General features: G+C 36.6%; 1 protein-coding gene across 6 annotated transcripts in view; it reads left to right on the top strand.

Annotated features, from left to right (window-relative positions):
• Positions 1–963: 963 nt before the first annotated feature.
• The window catches only part of GLE1 (nucleoporin GLE1-like protein), a 50,861-nt gene continuing 32,963 nt past the window's right edge, over positions 964–18,861 (top strand). For 5 of the 6 annotated variants that reach the window (XR_005509320.3, XR_015977179.2, XM_039120944.3 and 2 more), the window contains exons 1-6: positions 964–1,224; positions 1,340–1,495; positions 1,585–1,734; positions 5,831–5,954; positions 8,000–8,148; positions 13,786–13,957. Coding sequence is in view for 4 of the 6 variants with exons in the window: in XM_039120944.3 (XP_038976872.3) it covers positions 1,223–1,224; positions 1,340–1,495; positions 1,585–1,734; positions 5,831–5,954; positions 8,000–8,148; positions 13,786–13,957 (753 nt within the window). In the remaining 2 variants the exon portion in view is untranslated. Of the gene's footprint in view, positions 1,225–1,339; positions 1,496–1,584; positions 1,735–2,320; positions 2,462–5,830; positions 5,955–7,999; positions 8,149–13,785; positions 13,958–18,861 lie in introns of those variants that run through there. The other variant, XM_088719884.2, reaches the window with a different exon arrangement.

Genomic DNA, 18,861 nt, shown 5'->3' with positions numbered 1-18,861 from the left:
ATTAGGTATGTTTTACCTGCTGCTACATTTGCTTATAATAACTTTGTTCATAGATCATGGTTAAGAGCCCATTTGAACGTGCTTATGGATATCAAACCCGTATTCATGTTGATCTCGTTTCTTTGGCACTTGATAGCTATATTTCTAAAACTGTTGAAAATTTTGCCCCACACATGTATGATTTGTATATAGAAATTAGGCGCAAAATTGTAATAAATAATGCAAATTACAAACTTGCTATCGATGTACATTATAGGGCTAAGGAGTTTAACATAGAGGATAATATCATGGTTCACTTTCGTCCAGAACGATTGCCTAAAAATTCTTTCAAAAAATTAGATGCCCAAGCCATGGATCCATTCCCTGTTATTTGAAAATTTGAATCTAATGCATATATACTTGATTTACTTGATCGAATGAATATTATTCCTATCTTCAATGTGGAGGATTTATTCTCTTATCGAGGTATCTTTAAGCCTCCTACTTTGCTATCTAGTGATCCTATAGGTACTTCAATTTTTAAGGTGTTGCATCTTCTTCCGCAACGAGATAAAATAGAAACATTTTTGGATAACGAGATTGTTACTTCTTCTGGTGATAAATTTTATCGTTATCTTGTCAAATAAAAAGGCTGCCCTTGGATTGTAGGGGATGAGTTTTATGTTTTAAATCCAGAGTTTTTTTGAGTGGTATTTGCAGTCAAATTATCGAAATTGAGTTTTTTTCCAAATGAGGGAGTATAGTGGAGGACTATTTTATAAGAAATCTAAGTGCACTATTGTTTAATGCAAATATAATTTTTTAAAAAATATTTTATTTGGACTAACTTTATTTTTATTTAAAAGTCAAAAAATTAATTTAATATTTATAGTTATTAAAATTTTGTGAGAATTATAATATTATTTTTATACGAATTTTTATTAAAATTTTGAACTTATAAATATTTACAGGACCTGTGTTGCCGAGATTTGATAGTATCGAGTTGGCCTTCCTCTTACTCTTTTCTCCTCTTCTTTTTCTTCTTCTTCCCTCTCCTTCTTCTCCCTTTGTCCTGCGTCACCGCCGCTCGATCCTTCTTCTCCCAGTCCGCCTCCTACAACTCCTCCGATCTCCGTCGAGTTCGTCAAGCTCTCCACCGCCGACTCCTCGTCCTCCTCTGCCCCTCTTGACCTCCCTCCTTCTCGGCATCTGTTCTATTTACAGAGATTAATTTTGTTTGAATATGTAAGTTGGATCAAAACCTGGTAACTGGTGTTCCGTCAGCAAAATTCTAATTATTATTTTTCTTATCTTGGAGTTTTTCTCGAATAATCCTATATTTTTCTTCTCTTTCTTGCAGGGGTTTCGTTAAATTAGATCTTCCATGCCCTAAGAGCTCGGCGGTGGTACATTCCGCCGATCCCGAGCCGCGCTGGACGCTTGACGATCTGCTCACAGAGCTGAACTCGTTAGAGCGGCAGCTTGGTCCTCCTGTGCCTCTAAAACAAGCAGACTGGTAGTCATTACCCCTCCTCATTTGTCTTAGCTTTTTAGGCATATCAGGATTCATGTGTCTTGTAATCTGACCTTTTTTTTTCTCTCCAGGGATTATTCTGAAAGAAAGGAGACAGGTGGGAGTGGTAACAAGCCCTTTGTTATGTGCGTTTCTGATGATGATATAGCAGGAAGTGAAAGCGATGATGATCGAAGTGTGGTGACAGGAAAGCGATTTTCTTGCAATGATATTTATTTGAGGTGTGCGTCTTTTCTGTCATATGATTCGGTTATTCAACTATCTAGTTCTTAAAACTGATGATAATATTGACTGCATCAGTTGATATTTGTTAAAAATCTCTCCATTCCAAAATTTAAAATTGGGCTGATGACTGGAAGAATAAGGGACAGTGGGAGGAAAAGAATCGAGAAATGGCCACGATAAAGTGAGTAGGAAAAGGAGCTGAGAACTGGTATTTACCAGGTTCAGCTTCCTAATTAGAATGTCATTGATACTGTCAGAAGGAAGGGCTGATAAATGGAAAAAGAGAGGTTGTCTAGACTGAGGCAGATCACTACTGAAATATAGGATTGCAGTTCTCGCCCTTCACTGGGATAGGTCTCTGTTAACAAATATATCTTGGTTTTGGGAGACCTGACTATTTTTTAACACCACATGCACAGTGAATTGTGTTGATTCCATGTCAGCTATATAAGTTGCTATGCTACATGGACTCATATTCTTGTATGTTGGGTTCAGGTATGTGTCTAAGCATCAGATCCTTTTAATATCTAAGAATTTCTTTTCATGGAGTGTCATACTCATGTTCTTGTTTAAGTGTCAGGTGTGCATATTCTAGGCTAAATAGAAGAGTGGGTGACATAGGTGAGTAGAGAGACATGGGCTGTTATGTGCTGGTTTGGATGAGCTGCTAGGTGTAAGACTGGTGAATATGGAAAGAGTTGGAGGAGATTAATGTCCAACCAGGTCAGTGTACTTCTGTTTTGGGGTATAAAATTCAAGAAATGGCATGAATGCTTGTTGAGAAACAAAGCTGGCTGTTAGTTAGGATTTTTATTGATTATTTTTGTCTGGAGAAAGGGACTTCTGGCTTTCATAGGTGCTTTTTCTTTTTCCTTCAAGTTTATTTTGTTTGAAGGAAGTCTATATTTCTGTAAAGATGTGGGAATATCGGGGAAGCTCTCAAACAATGGTCCGTCGAATTAACCTAATGCTTTGATGCATGTGGGAAGCTATATTCTACCTACATTGGAAGATATTGGCTGTTTAGTTGATGCAACTAGAAATATACCATCAACTGGACTAGATCATTATGAGATAACTTAGATAATATTGGATGCATCCAAAATTAAATAATCTACTAGAAGGATTAATTTGACCAATAAACAGAGAAATAATATATTAACTATGGCAATGATCATGTTTGGCATTGTAATGGAGTCCCTCGCCTCTGTGGCACTTTTAGTGCTTGAAGGACTCATAGATGGGCTCGTTGGATACATGGTTTGCATTGTTTACCCAATAGAGGTTGCCCTAGTACTTTTGGAGTGTCATATTGGTATGAATGGAACCACCAATACGTGACACTCCAGTTGTAACATGACCACCTCAATTCTCGATGTTGCATCAAGAGACGGGCTATCTTAAATGTCAAAATATTGCCATTGTTGTTTATTTTATTATTTCTTTGTTCATTGGTCAAATTAGTAGCAATTTATCTCATCTTGGACACACTACAATTTTTAGTATCATTCATTAAGTCACCAATCTCCAGTAACCTAATTATTCAATTGTTTAATGTAGAACTCTAGTTTTTTAATTTTGTTTTAACTTTGAGTTATGTGAAATTATATATTCAACTAACAATTGAAAAACTTAAGTGCACATCAAATAAGATAGAAAGAGCATTTAGATCAATAAGCTTACTATATTTATGCAAAAGCATACCATTAAAGCAATAAAACATAGGAGAAAAGACAAAAAAAAAAGGAAACTGAAATAGGCCATTCAAAGGTGTAGTAGTTGATATTCTTTGTTGGTATGGTACACAATATATGTATTCCACCAGCCAGCCATCAGTACATGCCCTTACCTTGAGATTCGAATGCACGATCCCTACCTAGTTTCTTATTTTTTCCCTTGATTTAGGTTCAATTTTTTTCGGAAAAAGAGTGCAAGAGAGACCATTACCTAGCTAGAAGCTTGCTTCTGGCGCCAAATTCAGTGATTGGAGCTCTAAATACACAACGCCTCATTGTTCTTACCTTTATACTCCCTCTCCCGAGTCGTTTTACAAAAAGAGGTCCCTTTAACAAGCTGTGTTTGATACCAGGTGGTACCGAGCAGTTTTCCTTCTATGCAGGCCAGATTCACCCTGATCTAGTGAAATCTAGGTACTTCAGGCTCAATTTAGCCAAATCAGGGCATCCCAGCCCTGATAGTACCAATAGTCAGCTGATACGGGGCTGTTATGGACGGTTTTTTTTAAACCTTGATCCATGATGAATTTCTTTTAGTTCACAATTAGTTTTCTCACCATCTTGACTAGCTACAGTGCTCTTCCCATGGCTTGTACACTTGGTGTGGTAAATATTGTTAATCATCTCAGTTATCTGGTGTCCTCAACTTGGTGAACATCAAGTCTTCTGTTCCAGATCATAACCTCTTGATCCAAGTCTATATAGTTACTTTAGTACCTCTACTGTGAAGATGACATTTTTCCATCTGTTGTTGATAGCCTGTAAGCTATGATCTCTTGTATAGGAGTGTTGTTTGCTTTTCAGCTTTGATGTGGATGGTCTGGGTTAAGAGTTTATAAACAAAAAAATTTCTGTTCCATCTTTCCTGTGTCTCTATTTCACATTATCTAAAGCTTGACTGGTCATATTATCACTAGTCAAACACTCAACCTGTAATATCTAATTGGTTGCCATCAAATCTCCTTTAGCTGCCACTTCATTGATCACTGAAAATATTGGTCTCCATGATAACTTGACATAGCTGACGAATCCTGTTAAAATATCACTAGTCCTTCGGGAGGATCCTTATGAAAAGTTCTTTACATATCCTCACAATTAAGAAACCTACAGTTCACTCACTTTGACAATGTTCATTTTGTGTCTGACTGTGAGACACTGAGACTTGTTCCTCCCCTCTTTTATTCTGGCATTATAGTCTGTTCTTTCTGCCACTTTAACTGTTGAATGTTGTTGACCATCTATCCATTTTTTCGTCATATATTAGGGTTGTGTAAGCCATTCATTTCTATAATAATTTCAGTTTTGGTCTGATAATGACTATAACATTCCCTATCAGAAGTCTAGAGTCTTGTATTTTCATCTCCAAGGTCAACGGGTCTGAGGATATTCATATCGTTATCTGTCAGTTTCTTGTCTTATATCCATGAATTAACATTTAGTTTGGGCCACATTGTATTCTTCTGTTGTTTGCTGAATTTATCCTGAAGTGTAAGTTGACCTATCAAGCTCTCTTGCAGTCTTGTGGTATAGGCTGCTTCTTTTCTTCTATTAATTTGGAAGGAGATGTTTCAAACATTATAATGATCATCTTTGGCATATGATTTATTTGGAATACTAGCTCTAGGATCTGAGTGAATTTCATTTGCACATATGATGGTGGAGAATGGTTTGAGAATTACATCATATATGCTACCAAGCATTTTCTAGAAATATGACAGGGATATTAAGATTTAGCTTCTCAGAAATCCAAAAATTTATAAAAGATTACAGGTGACACATGATAAACCATGGTGATACCTGGCAGACTTGATTATTGTAAAGGATTTGTATATATGAAAAAAATTAGTTGAACTTATGTGTTTGGTGGCCTCACCTGTGATAACATGTTGGCATATTACAGGTTATACAATTAGTGTGTTATACAATCAGTGCTAGCAAAATTGCAATTGCACTTGTAGAGTTAGCCAACATAGCCAAGGGCAGCTTGAGAGCATGAAAATATTAACTTCTGATGCATAAAAGAGTAGACCATGGTAGCCAACCCTTGAGTTATCTTTTACGACTTCTACAATTTTATGTTCTAATACTCATTATTTGCCATTGGTGGAGTTTATGCCTATGATGTAGTCAAATTTATGATGCAAATTGTGTATATCTGTAATGATGTTCGAATTTTCTTCATAGATTTTACTTGCTTTTTCCTACTGTATCTTGGAACATATACCATGAAATTATATCTAGAAAATAAAAAGCCTTTGATCATATCTTTCGATGTGTTGCATCTTTTTACTTTGTATGCATCTTGCATATAGGTTTTATCTTCCATTTAAAATATACACTGATTTTCCCATTTCAGTGAGTCTGATGAGTCTGATGATGAAATGCATACTCAAGCAACTGAATCCGATTTGTTGTACAAAAGAAGCAGGGAGGAAGGCATTTTGTTTGAACTTGAACGTGAGCACCAGCTAAAAGTAAAGGTGTGTATCATGACTTAGTTTTATTTTATTGTGATATATTCTGCAGAAAGACAAGTCTTGATAATGCACAAGAAAATAATTTTTATCTCAAACGTGTTTTTTTTGCCATAAATTTTAACACTTCTATTAATTCCTGCATATCTTAATTGTCTTTATATCAATTAATATTACAAGATTTCCTTTAACTAATTTTCACTTTCGCATGGTTGTCAGAGGTGCCTAGGCAGTCTTCAATAGGTGCTTGGACAACCCAACTGCCTAGGCACCTGCCACTTTCTAGGCCTTAAGGCAAGACGGCTTCCCAAGCACCTAGTTTAGCACCTTGGTGGTTACACTGTCCACCTTGGGACTGCTACTGTCTTAGATGGGGGGCATATTCATTGATTTTCTTTCTTTGAGGGCTTTGAAGCTTTAAACTAATTTGTTATTTAAGTAAAAAAAATAATTTAGTTTAAGAGAGTAAGAAGTGGGTCCATTTATAACATGCCCCATTAATAAGAATGTACTTACTTAAATAGTAAGTATTTCTAGGAAGTTGTAAACATTTAAAATCACCTACAGAAAATTAAGTAAAACTCTAGTAGTTAAATCAAAAATTTCATTGTTGTATAATCTTAAGTAGTTATAACCATAGTATTTATTAGTATGATGAAATTTACATATATTTTTTGATCATAACATTAGCAATTACACTAGGGATGCTGCTTTATTTCTTATTGAGCATAACATTTGATAGTTTTATCGACCATAATATAAGCTAGATTTAACTTAAAGTCATTGTCTTTGAGAATGCATCTAAGAGAAATAGACCGACTTTTCTGTAATCTGTTCTCCTGCCGCATAGGCCGGTTACTATACTCAGTTATCCATTTTGTATTGCAACTATATTGGGTCAACATAATTGAAATTATTAATCCATAGTAAGAAAAACTCAATCCTCAAAGGAGATTATTGCATATCTTGGTCTCATATCTACATGTATATTGCCTGTCCGTGGTTGTAACATATGATGGTCATCTCCAACAAGCAAGAATTTGGGGGATGCCTTTTTCTGTGAAGATGCCAGCAATCTTTCTAGGTCATTCATGAGAAATGCATGATACAAGACCCTAATCCTTAGATCATGTTCTTTTATTGTTAGACTTGATATTGTGGGATTGTTCAGCTTGACCATATTATTTTATTTCATGCCTTGGTGCCGAGAATCTTCAACCTATGCAGTCCCATCCACCCGAATATCTCACTTCCACTCCTACACCACTTCTTGATGCTTCAAAGTTTGAACCTTCTCATCGGTCCATTTAAGGTTCGCCATCTTGGTAATGGATGCCATACTGGTACCATGTTGAAATAGTGTCGGTATGCCCGGTATGAGGAGTTGGTCTGGCATACATGGCATACCAAGACTTAGTACGTTTCCTGGACTGAGTCTTGATTTGGTACAGTTATGGTACGATCATCGGTATGGCAAACCTTGATCCATTATCTTTTATTTAAAAAGAATTTTTTTTTTAAAACTTTTTTTGTTGTTTTATCAATTTTTGAGTTCTTTTTCTTGTTTGATTTAAAAAATGAGTAGCCAAAAAAGGAAACATATAGTATTCGATCAAAATTCTTTCTAGATGCTTCCTCACCTTAAGGATGTGTATGCGCCATCTCCATGCTCCCTAACCAAAGTTGGCTCCATGCAACATTTCTGTTTTTGAGTGAACCGCTACACTTCACTGGGAAGAATGGACATCCTTGTTGATGTTTAGTGAATTTCTAGGGGCCGACCAGGTTTATATCTGAATTGGTTGAATGAAAGGTCGTCTTAAAATAGAAATATCAAGTACCCATAAAATAGGATTAATTTTTGCTTAACCAATCCCCATTTGGTCTTTTACTTTTATGAATATGCTTTTCACTTCAGCATGCTACATATATGTGCAATATATATAGTTCTTTTTTGTGATATCTAAGAACTATAACCTGAATGGATGGATATACCTGATTGTTCTCTTGTTGAAAGCTACCATTTCATAACGAAATGCTTCAATTTCCAGGCAGAAGTTAGGAGTAAGTTAGCTGAACTGGAAGCATATCAGAAGACTGAAATTGAGAGATCAGTTTCTGCCATGGCTCAGGTTGAGAAATATACAGAAACAAGGCGGGAGATGGATAAAAGATTAGACAAGCAATATCAACGAAAGATGTATGTTTTTTTTCTGCTTCAGTTATGGTTTTCATAATGTTAATATTACACAAGGCCTTCTTACAAAGCCTTAGTGTATGGTTATTGCTATAGGAGGTGTTTGCCTGCTCATAACCAAATAACATGATATTACATTGTTCGGAAACTGTCTTCATTTCTTGTTAATGGTGGTTTTGGATGGAAGCTTTTGATACATCCTATGAGCTGCTAAACAAATTTTAATGACTTAAAGTTGATTTTCTTCTTGTATCATACTAAAATTTTCCTTCATTTGTTATATCTTTTGGTTATCTGTCAGGACATTATTTATCCGTTTCGGCATAATCTAGTGCCAACATGTACATTTGCTTTTTCTTATATGCACTTGTTTCAAACCTAGCAAGCATGCAAGATGAAATATTTTGTAATTTCTCACTCATTACCTTGCCAGTAAGTTTTACAAGTATGTGAACTAGGTTGGCCATGGATTCTTTATTAACGTCTTAAGAAGTGTCTTTGTAACACATATGATGTATATAAACCAAGAACCGCCGAACCGGTCTTGAGATCTATACCGGTCGGTACGGTTCGATACCGAGTCGGAACGTGTAGGGCGTGTCGGTTCCGTAACGGCATGCCCCTTTTTTTACTTTTTAAGAATATTTAATTGGTAATCACCCTTTTTAAATTTTTTAATGATTTTAAGTCTAATTTGATTTTTTTTGTGTTTTCTTGATTTTTTTTGATGTTTCTATGATTTCGATGTAACCTAAATGATGCATTTTATTATTTTAAAATAATACAAATCATAAAATGATTAGTGAGATATTGCATGCTACAAGAAACAATATAAAATATCCTCAAATCAAGTAGTGATGTAAAAATTATAAAATAATACAATTACTTACATACATTTAAAGTACAACATACATACTGATATCTATTGCCACTCGTAGATATCCGGATCATCAACATAGTCAGGAGGCACATCAACCCACCCCTCTAACCAAGCGATGCTGTAATCTTGTACGTTCATACTATAAGAAACGCGCGCCGGATTATAAGCACTCTGGATCTCTCGCTGAAGTTCTGGCTCTAAAAGATGTCATCTGGCTGATAATACGGCCGTAGAAGGGCCTATCCGAGCATACCGATAGCAAAATCCGACCTGTGAGATGCTCCCGGATGTGTAGGATAGTAGCCATCGGATGATGTCTCAGACGCACCATATCTATATCCGTATTTGTATGAGTCATAGGCTGTCTGTGGCTGCGAATAATAGGATCCGGTATACGACTCGGAATCTGATACATCTATGGATTCTACTCTGTGTGAAGTCATCTGCAACTGCATCGTATCCTCCTGCATGACCTCGAGAAGCCCGTCTTCTATATGCAATTGTATGCTCGCGGGCTCTACGAAATCGTGCACCGTTGTCCCTATCCTATGTAGCATGCGTAAACTGGGACTCACCGGTGAATCGAAGACCACCTTGCGGCTGTGTCTCATAAACAGCGGTCTCTTATTCTCTACTCTCTCTATGACAAGCAGATTCATGGCTACTAGAACTGTCATCACTGCTGCTACAGGTCTCTGAATCTGAGTGCATTGACTCCTTCTCGACACTCTCCATTGGAGTTGCAGGTGCCTTTTCTTTTTTTTTTTGGTGTGCTCGGCAGCTGCCTTCTTACCCTTCGTACCCCTCTCTGCCTGGCTATGTCGTCCTCCTGACCGAGTCGACCGGATAACATAGTGGCCTTGTCTAAGTATCTCTCGATCATATTTCTAAAAGGATGTCTCGAACAAGGAGGCATGTGGTGACTAGCTGTCCTATGGCTGTGGTTGATCAGCTGTAGGAATGTGTGGAATATTGTACTCTGCCCATTGCCCTGCATCGACCCTAGCCTTGCTGGCTATGAAGCTGGCTGGTCGTGGAGACGATCCTTGCTCGTTAAGCTTTGGTTCCTATTGCTGGTTTACAAGCCATCCGATCATAGGATCATTCTCATCATTAACAAAAACACTATGAATCAGATCTGTATACTTGAGCTCCACTTACTTCTGAATGCACTTCATCCTCAACCTCAGATTGTAGTGACATATATAAGATTGTTGAAGCGCTTCTGTATCAAACGGTTCCTCCGTCAAACGGTTCTTTTGCTTGCTGTGGATGAGGGCGAAGGTAGACCAGTTGCGCTTACAGCCACTCGAGGAGACCGTTTGGGAGAGGATCCGGATGGCTAGTCGCTTAAGATTTTTGATGGACAGCTCAAAATAAATTCACAATTCAGTGGCAAAAATATTGAAAAAAATTACATATAAGATAGTACCATATTAGTAACCATCTAATGCTAGGTAAATGTCTTTTTGATGTGTAACATACCTGGATTTATACTTTTCTTACTTACGATAGTTGCCGATACTCCAAGAAGCTCACCGTAGATGTTCTTCGGGCTTGGAGGATCTACATCGGGATCGATAGCCTGTATGGTAGAAATGACAGACCTGTAGTACGTATTGTCTGCCACATTCGCTGGGATGCGGCTAAAATGGAATTAGGATCCAATAGCCCGCCAGATATCCTTCTTCTTATTCTTCTTCAGCATTGAATCACCATTCTGCTGCTTCGAGTCTCTATTGGAGAAGACATGTAGATCTAAATTATGGATTACCGCTCCTGGTGGACTTTTTCTGGATGACTTCTTTTACTTCCAAAAGCCCTCAGCATAGATGTAATTCGATCACCGCCTCTGCTGACGGCCTCCTTGATTGAGGAGATCCTCCTGAACTCTGGAGTTGCTCTACTGCTTGCAGAACTAGAGCCCGACACGTAGTACGAGGGTTCATATCGAGCTCTATGCCCGGCCACCTCATCTTGCTGCCACTGATCATCCAGGCTCGCCTGCATGGCAACCTGAATTTGTGCCTTCTCGTCATCTAGAGTGGACGCCTCCTTTGACTTCCTAAAATGATAAAAGGTGGCTCTACTGCTCGGCGGTCCACCTCTGCCTTCTTCTTGGCAATCTTTTTCTTCGCTGCTTTGAAATCAACGAAGTGCTTCTTTATCAGCTACTGAAACTCTTGTAGGCATTTGCAGCACATAGATACGTCGGAGTAACCATCAGCTAAGTGCTGCTTCAGTCTAATTACCCCTCCTCTCTTGAACTCCGTGTTGCACTAGTTGCACTGCCAATGATGCCGGTCCGAGAGAATTTGCTCATATCCCCAGCCAATATCACACTCTGTATCCTTTTTCCTTGATAGCTCCATTCCTGCGGATTTATTAAATACGCCAGTTTATCAAGTACGACGATAACTTTTTTTTACTTCAGAAAATACATTTGATTTATCTAATACATAACCCTATTTTTTCATATTTTTTATTTATTTATATATTTTTTATAATTTTTAATTTAAAAAATATTTATATATTGTAAATTCCGAAAAATATGATTTCTATTTCAGAAATTACTTCTGAATTATGTAATACGTACTACTAATTTTTCGTAATTTTTGGTATTAGTTATATATTTTTTTACAGTTTTAAATTTTAAAAATACTTATATATTGTAAATTCAGAAAAATATGATTTCTACCTCAGAAATTACTTCTGAATTATTTAATACGTATTACTAATTTTTCGTAATTTTTGGTAGTAATTATATATTTTAATTATTTGTTGAATTTAAAAATAATTTTTAAATATTAATATTTTAAAAACTTAATTTTAGCTTAGATCCATGTAGAACTCAATACTGGATGCTATATATATTTTTCTAGGCCCTCGGGCATGCATCAAAGGCTATTTATTTTTTAATTTTTTTCAAATTTAGGTATAGGCTACCGTGCGCATGATTGCATCAAAATTTGAATGAATGGACACCAAATTTTTATAGAGAGTAGCTTGCATACCCTCAAATAAGTTTCTAATTTTACAGTTTACTTTTATCTTTATTTATTTTTTAAAAATTATTTTTTAATTCAAAAATATATTTTTAATTTTTAAAAATTATATATAATTTGAAAAATTAAAAGTTTTTATGTTAGTGTGTACGTTGTCCATAGATCTACAATATATAAAAAAATAAGCCCAAATCAAAAATTTTGGCATGATTTTTTTTTATTTTGCAATTTTGGAGCTATTTTTTCAAGCTCCCCCCAAAAAAGGAGGAAAGAAGATAGGAAAGAGGAAGCATACGTTATTTAGCCTTGGATTTTTCTTCTGATAGGTTGAATTGGTATTGTTTGTGGATTTTTTGGAAAGGAGAAGTGGCAGAGCCGTTTTCAAATTCCGTTGGGAAGGCCTTCTCGGGCCTTCCCACCACCACCTGATGCTTGGCTACCATAGTGGCACTGTGGCAATAATGCCACAGCCAGTCCGGCTCGAAATCGAGTTGACTCGGTGGGAACCGGATGGTTCGCATCGAGTCGGCATCAAACTGGCTAGTTTTGGCCGGTCCAATGGGCGTTCCGGCCGGTAGGGGCCGGAACTGAATTGAAATACCGAACCGACCCGGTTTCGCATCGGGTTGGCTCAATATTGCCTGAATCGGGTGGTTCAGCTCATTTCGACAGACTCTGATATAAACAATATATGATCCATAATGGCATGAAAACTTGAAAACTGAATAATGTGTTAAAAACCAGAAAAAAAGAAAAATGCACTAGTGCAATGTAAATATAAACTGTGATGATTAGAGGAGCATTCCATTTATGAGAGGAAGAATAGGACATGAAATTTCAGACTGAGTTTTATATATGGAAGTTGTTCTGCATATGGCCACAAATATAACCATAACCATTAAACATTTTTCTATTTATTTGAGGAGAAGTTGTTTTAGACATGTAAGATTCAATTGCTATATGTATTGTCAGGTTGAATTGTCAACTTGTTGGTTTTCTAGCACTTCAGTGTCACCTTATTAACTTTTTCATACAATCAAATTTAGTTGGGTGCTGCTTATAATTTTTCTCATTTCCAATGATGCTTAACAATATATAAAGGTTCTGCAAGTAATGCTTGTTTGATTGATGTTAATGCCGATGAGATGATGCTTGTAATGGGTGATGTAGTCATGAAATTCTCACTTGATCGATCAGATTGATAATGATTTTCTTATTATGAGATCAAAAAGTAGGCTTATTTACATCTTACATGCCATTGCATTATAAAAGCCAATTAGGTTTGAGCTAATTCAACAGATACTGATGCCATGTTCTTCATATCTTGGCTAAAAGAAATAGACTTGGAGGAATCCAATTGAATAGGATTCTTTCTGACCCACTCATTATTTTTATAGATTGGTTATATGTCCAGCTAGGAGCAGAATCAAGGTCTTAAGACGTTTGATATATTTTATTTATGAGTTATTTTTGTTTGGCTAAGTTGCATTTTGTGTTTACATCGCTTATTCTGAATGCTTTGGATAAATATATACTCTGTCTAGCAAAAAGATTACATGCCTCCTGTCACTAATTTTAGGAGCAGCTAGCATTACAGTAAGGTGGCTGGTACATATGATTCCAGTTTTCTATTTGAATTATTGATGCTTGAAGACTAAGGGTTGCCATTATTTTCTTGTTGCATAGGTAGTACTTAGTAGTACAACCTTTTCTTACATGGAAACAGTCACATTGCATCTGCTTGCATCACTCTAGTGCAGAAGTACTTGATAAACACTTATCTGCCATCCAAAGGGATCACGAGCAAAGATCCCAAATCGAAGAACGGAGAATAAGAGATGATGCAGCTCTTGAAGAAGCTAAAAGGAAGGAGAAAGCTCTTCATGAGGAAAAAGTGCGTCAAGAAAGAGCTAAAGCAGAAGCAGAGGTTAGCTTTACATACATATATATTCATATACATTCATATGTACTACATAAGCACATGTATGCACACAAATGTAAGCATCACATATGCAATACATAAATATACATACTAGAGATAATTTATTCTGATAAAAGTGACTTTTCTAATTTAGAGTATCTAGACTTAATGCATTCATTGGTAATTTACTCTCTCTCTCTCTCTCTCTCTCTCTCTCTCATCTCAATGGTACGGTACCAACAAGATGCGTTGGTACCATTGGTACATGAATCCTTGCAAAGACTGTACACAGTTACTATAGTTCTATATGTTACTTTGTACTGTGACTTGAATTTATGTGGATGGACAAAGTGCTTGCATCCAGCCTCTAATAGGTTTGAGCCCTACACTAAACTCTTATTAGATCTCTTTTACATTTACATCTCATTTCTCATTTTAAATTCCACCATCTTTTCAGTAGGCTTTTTTTTTGGTTTCTTTTCTTTTTCTTGCACTTCATATTGGCCATCTAAGACTTGTAACCTGTAATGTGTTGTTAAACTTCCCCTAGTATCATTTGCAATCCTTGCATGCTCTTTTCTTAAGAGAAAAGGCAACTTATCAGGCATCAGAGTCATATTTGATCCACTTCTAAAAGTAATAAAATGTTCATCTCTCTTCTTGAAACAAGGTTTGCCATCTTGGTATTGGTCTTATATTGGTAACATCTTGGTACAGTATCGGTATGCTTGGAATGGGGGTCAGTTTGGCATATCGACACTTCGTACGCCCCCTATACTGCTTACTGGTTTGGTACCAGTATGGTACGGTACCACTAGATATGCACAAGTACTTACAGTGTACCATCTGTTGAAATATATGTTTGCAATTTGTTGATTGTAAACCATTTTAAACCCAGATCAGAATCTTCGTTTTAATTCCTTGCACTAATGTACTACTGTTTGAAAAATTAACTTGAAGCAATGTTGACACAGTCTAGTTATTAATGATTTTTTAAATTAAACTTGAATAATTCTTGTATTATTTTTGTGATCTGATTATTCCTTTTGCAGCATTTATGCTTACAAGAAAATTTGAGCTGAAAACTTCAATTTGTCCCAAAGATCTAAATACCATGATGTAGGAATTGTATGTACTGCCTATACCAGTTTGTATTGATGTTGTGCTAACCTCTACTAGTACAAGGTAAAGACCATGCTAGACAGACGTATGTTGGTACAAGACTATACGGCAATTCATTCCCTTATAGAAATCCTATTCAAATACTCAGCAGTCCAATTAGAATTCAAATCTCCTGATTTGCATTCTTATAAGCAATTATATTAAATATGACTTAGGAAAGTCCATAGCTGTATTTCGAACAAAGGCCCACAGGCCTTTTGTGATTGAAACTTCTAATTATGGAATTTTAGTATGATAAGAATCCTTAGACTTCTCCAATTTTCACTACTTAGGGTTCGTTATTTTCATGGTCTTTCCTTCCAAACTGCAATAATTTTGGATTATAATGTGTCCTTTTCTTTTCTTTTTGGGAGAAATAGTTTGGCGTTGTAATTAGAATTTGATTAATTTTATGCAAATAGTGGTTTGTGTCATTTCATTTTGAAGCTTACCTCAAACTTTGTTTTTGTTCTTTAGGGAAAAAAAAACTATCAGAATCTTTCCTTCAAAAGAGAGAAAAATGTAATCCAATTACTAGTGGTGGAGGAAATAGTAAAATAAGAGGGAGTAGCCCTTAAATTTTTGGCTAGTAGCAAAAATTCTAGATACGACCTTTCTACCCATCTATTTGATATGCATGTGAATACTATGAATATTTGTTTCGATCAAGATAGGCGCACTGTAACGAACCGGATGGTACGAGGCGCATTATACCGAATCAGACGGTACGGGGCACACTGTACCGAACCGGACGGTTCAATAAGGGTACATGGTGTGTGGGGGCGTACCAACACTCGGTACATCGAACCGGCGCTGTACCATACCATACCGTTACAATGATAGTGTGGCACTGGTACAAGATCCGGTATCGAGATAGCGTACCTTGGTTTCAATTGATTGGAATTTCTCAAATTAGGTTTATAGACTATACTTCTAATAAGAAGTAAAACTTGTTGGTTAAATTCACCATTTGAGGTGTGAGGTCCCCATTTCATACCAATTCTTTGGATGTGATTCTGAATCATAATATGATATATGAAGCAAAAACTGATTTCAAAATAGTTCAAAAGTTAGATCATGTTTAGATCTTAATAGCAGCAATCGTCTATCTAGGGTAATGAACTTGGTTCAGAATTTTCTTAGAATCTTGATCCTGCGCATGTCTCCTAAGCACTTCCTTAGTAAAGTGTTGTTAAGGCATCCATTTATCTGCATCCGCACTTTCATCAGCTCCTATATCAGTACCTGATTCTAGATGGTGTATAATATTGTCAAATTTATAAGAAGTCTTAGTCTAAAACTTGATTTGTGGATGAGACATGGAGGACAAGTTGGCCTTGGCAGTAATAATGACTCAATCCAATCCACATTGAATAATATTTGTTGTGGATTGAAGGTGACCATAGTGAACATAAACAATCAATTTTGAAGACCTTTTGTAGGTGAATTTAAATTTGGGGGGATGTGATTATGAGATCAAATAGTAACCGACGCATCCTTGGGCGCCATCCTATTGCAATGAATATTTGTAAACAGTAACGCCATGTTCATCCAGTGTGAATTCTTGGTATTTGGCTTTTAAAATTGGGTTGTATGTGTAGTTTGTGATTTTAAAAGGGGATCACTTGCTGTTCGCGTCATTTCAGCTTTGAATCGTGGTGCTATATTATTTGTGGCCTAATTTGGAGTTGCAATGAGTTAAATAGGTAAGTGGCTTATAGGCTTCTAATGAGATTTGTTTCCATATCTAATGCGATTTCTTTCTGTATCTATGAATCCTGATAGGACTTAAAGCTTGCTTGAAGACAAGTCAATGTGGGGTTAAAATTATGTATTCAGAAACAACTTGAAGGGAACTGTATGACCAATTCCATTCCGTTTTGGCACAAAACCGGAAGGATGCTGAAACCCAATTTATGGGACGTAACAGCTGTACTAGTTTGTATTGGTGCATACCAATATTTTATACTGACCATACCAATACATACCAATTTTTTATTTTTTAATATTTTCAATTTTGGTACATATTAGTACTGGTATTATGCCCATTCATGTGGAACAATGTTATAGGGTTTGGCAAGGTTTGCCGAACTAGGCTGAACCTCCCGGTTTGGCCCATACCGAGCCGAACCGCCCAGTTCGGCCCAATACTCGGTGGGGGACCGGATTGGTTCATTTGTTTTTTTTGGAACCGGCCATAACCAGTCCCAAACCAATAGGAATCAGCCGAAACCGGTTGCGAACCACACGGACTCGTTCTGAATCGAGTGGTTTCGTGCGGAACTGGTCCGGTTCACACCGAGTCGAATCAATTCCGAACCGGCTCCCTCCCCTCTCTCTTCCTTTTATTTTAAAGGTAAGTTGGGAAGGCCCGAGGAGTTTCTCAGGCCTTCCTAACCTCGAATAGCCCCCCCTTTCACACGGCGAAAAACATGCTGATTCAGCACGATTGAAGGAGGATCCAACCCTAAATAAGGTATGCTTCCTCTCTCCATGTTATTTTCTCTTTTTTTTGGATGCCAAAAAATACCTTGAAATTTGTAAAATAATGGGAGATCATGCCTAAATTTTTGATTTTGGCTTGATTTTATGATAAGTTGTAGATTTATGGATGATCTACATAATCATATAAATTTTTTTAATTTTCAGATTATATATAATTATTAAAAATTAAAAATATATTTTCGGATTAAAAGAGATCTTTTAGGAGGACACAATGCAGCTATAGATGACCTCGCACGTGGAATAGGATCCGTAGACGTATCAAATTTCGAGTCGTATACTAAATCCTATTACCTATAGCCACAGGCATCCTATGACTCATACGGATATGGATATGGATATAGTGTGTCTGAGGCATCGTCTTTCGGTGGCTACTATACACATTTCGGAGCATCTTACAGATCGGATTTTGCTGCCAGCATATTCGGATGGCCCCCTCCACAATCGTATTATCAGCCAGATGACACTTCTTAGAGCTAGAGTTTTAATAAGAGATCCGAAAATGCTTATAACTCAGAGCGCGTTTTTTATGAGATTAACATACAAGACTACAACGCTGCTTGGTTAGAGGGGTGGGTTGATGTGCCTCCTGACTATGCTAATGATCCGAATATTTACGAGAGACATCACCACTTGACGAAATTTTAGATATTAGTATGTATGTTGTACTTTAATTTATGTAATTTATTGTATTATTTTATTTTTTTCATATAACTAGTTGATTTTAGGATGTGGCATGTTGCTTTTTTAGCCTGCAATATCTCATTATTTTATGTTTTGTATTACTTTAAAACAACAAGATGCATCATTTAGGTTATATCGGGATCATAGAAACATCAAAAAACATCAAAAGATATTAAATTATATTTAAAATCATTGAAAAACTTGAAAAAATTGATTACTAATTAATCAAACTTGAAAAACTTTTTTTAAAAAAAATTGGGCATGTTGGCACGCCCAAGCATACCGTGTGTTGGTATGGTACCGAACCAGTACTGTACCAACCCGCCCGCCGACCGGTATGGGTCCCGGCACCGGTTCGGTGGACCTTGGGTTTTGGTACTAGTATTTGAAACCTTGGTTTAAATATACCTAATGGCGGAGTGTTCTTTTCTTCTTTTTTTTTTTCCCTTTTTTCCTTTGTCAAAGAATTGGGTCTGGTTCTGCTCTCTTGTTTCCTCCTCATATCTCTTGCTTTAAATTTTTCCGCTTCCACTCTCCTCCTTTCCCTTAATTACTGGCTTCTG

The sequence above is a fragment of the Phoenix dactylifera genome, chromosome 4 (genome assembly GCF_051530095.1).
Source record: "Phoenix dactylifera cultivar Ajwa chromosome 4, Ajwa_hap1_PhDact_Kaust_v1.1, whole genome shotgun sequence".
Classification (NCBI taxonomy): domain Eukaryota; kingdom Viridiplantae; phylum Streptophyta; class Magnoliopsida; order Arecales; family Arecaceae; genus Phoenix; species Phoenix dactylifera.
This window is presented reverse-complemented; position numbering and strand designations above follow the sequence as displayed.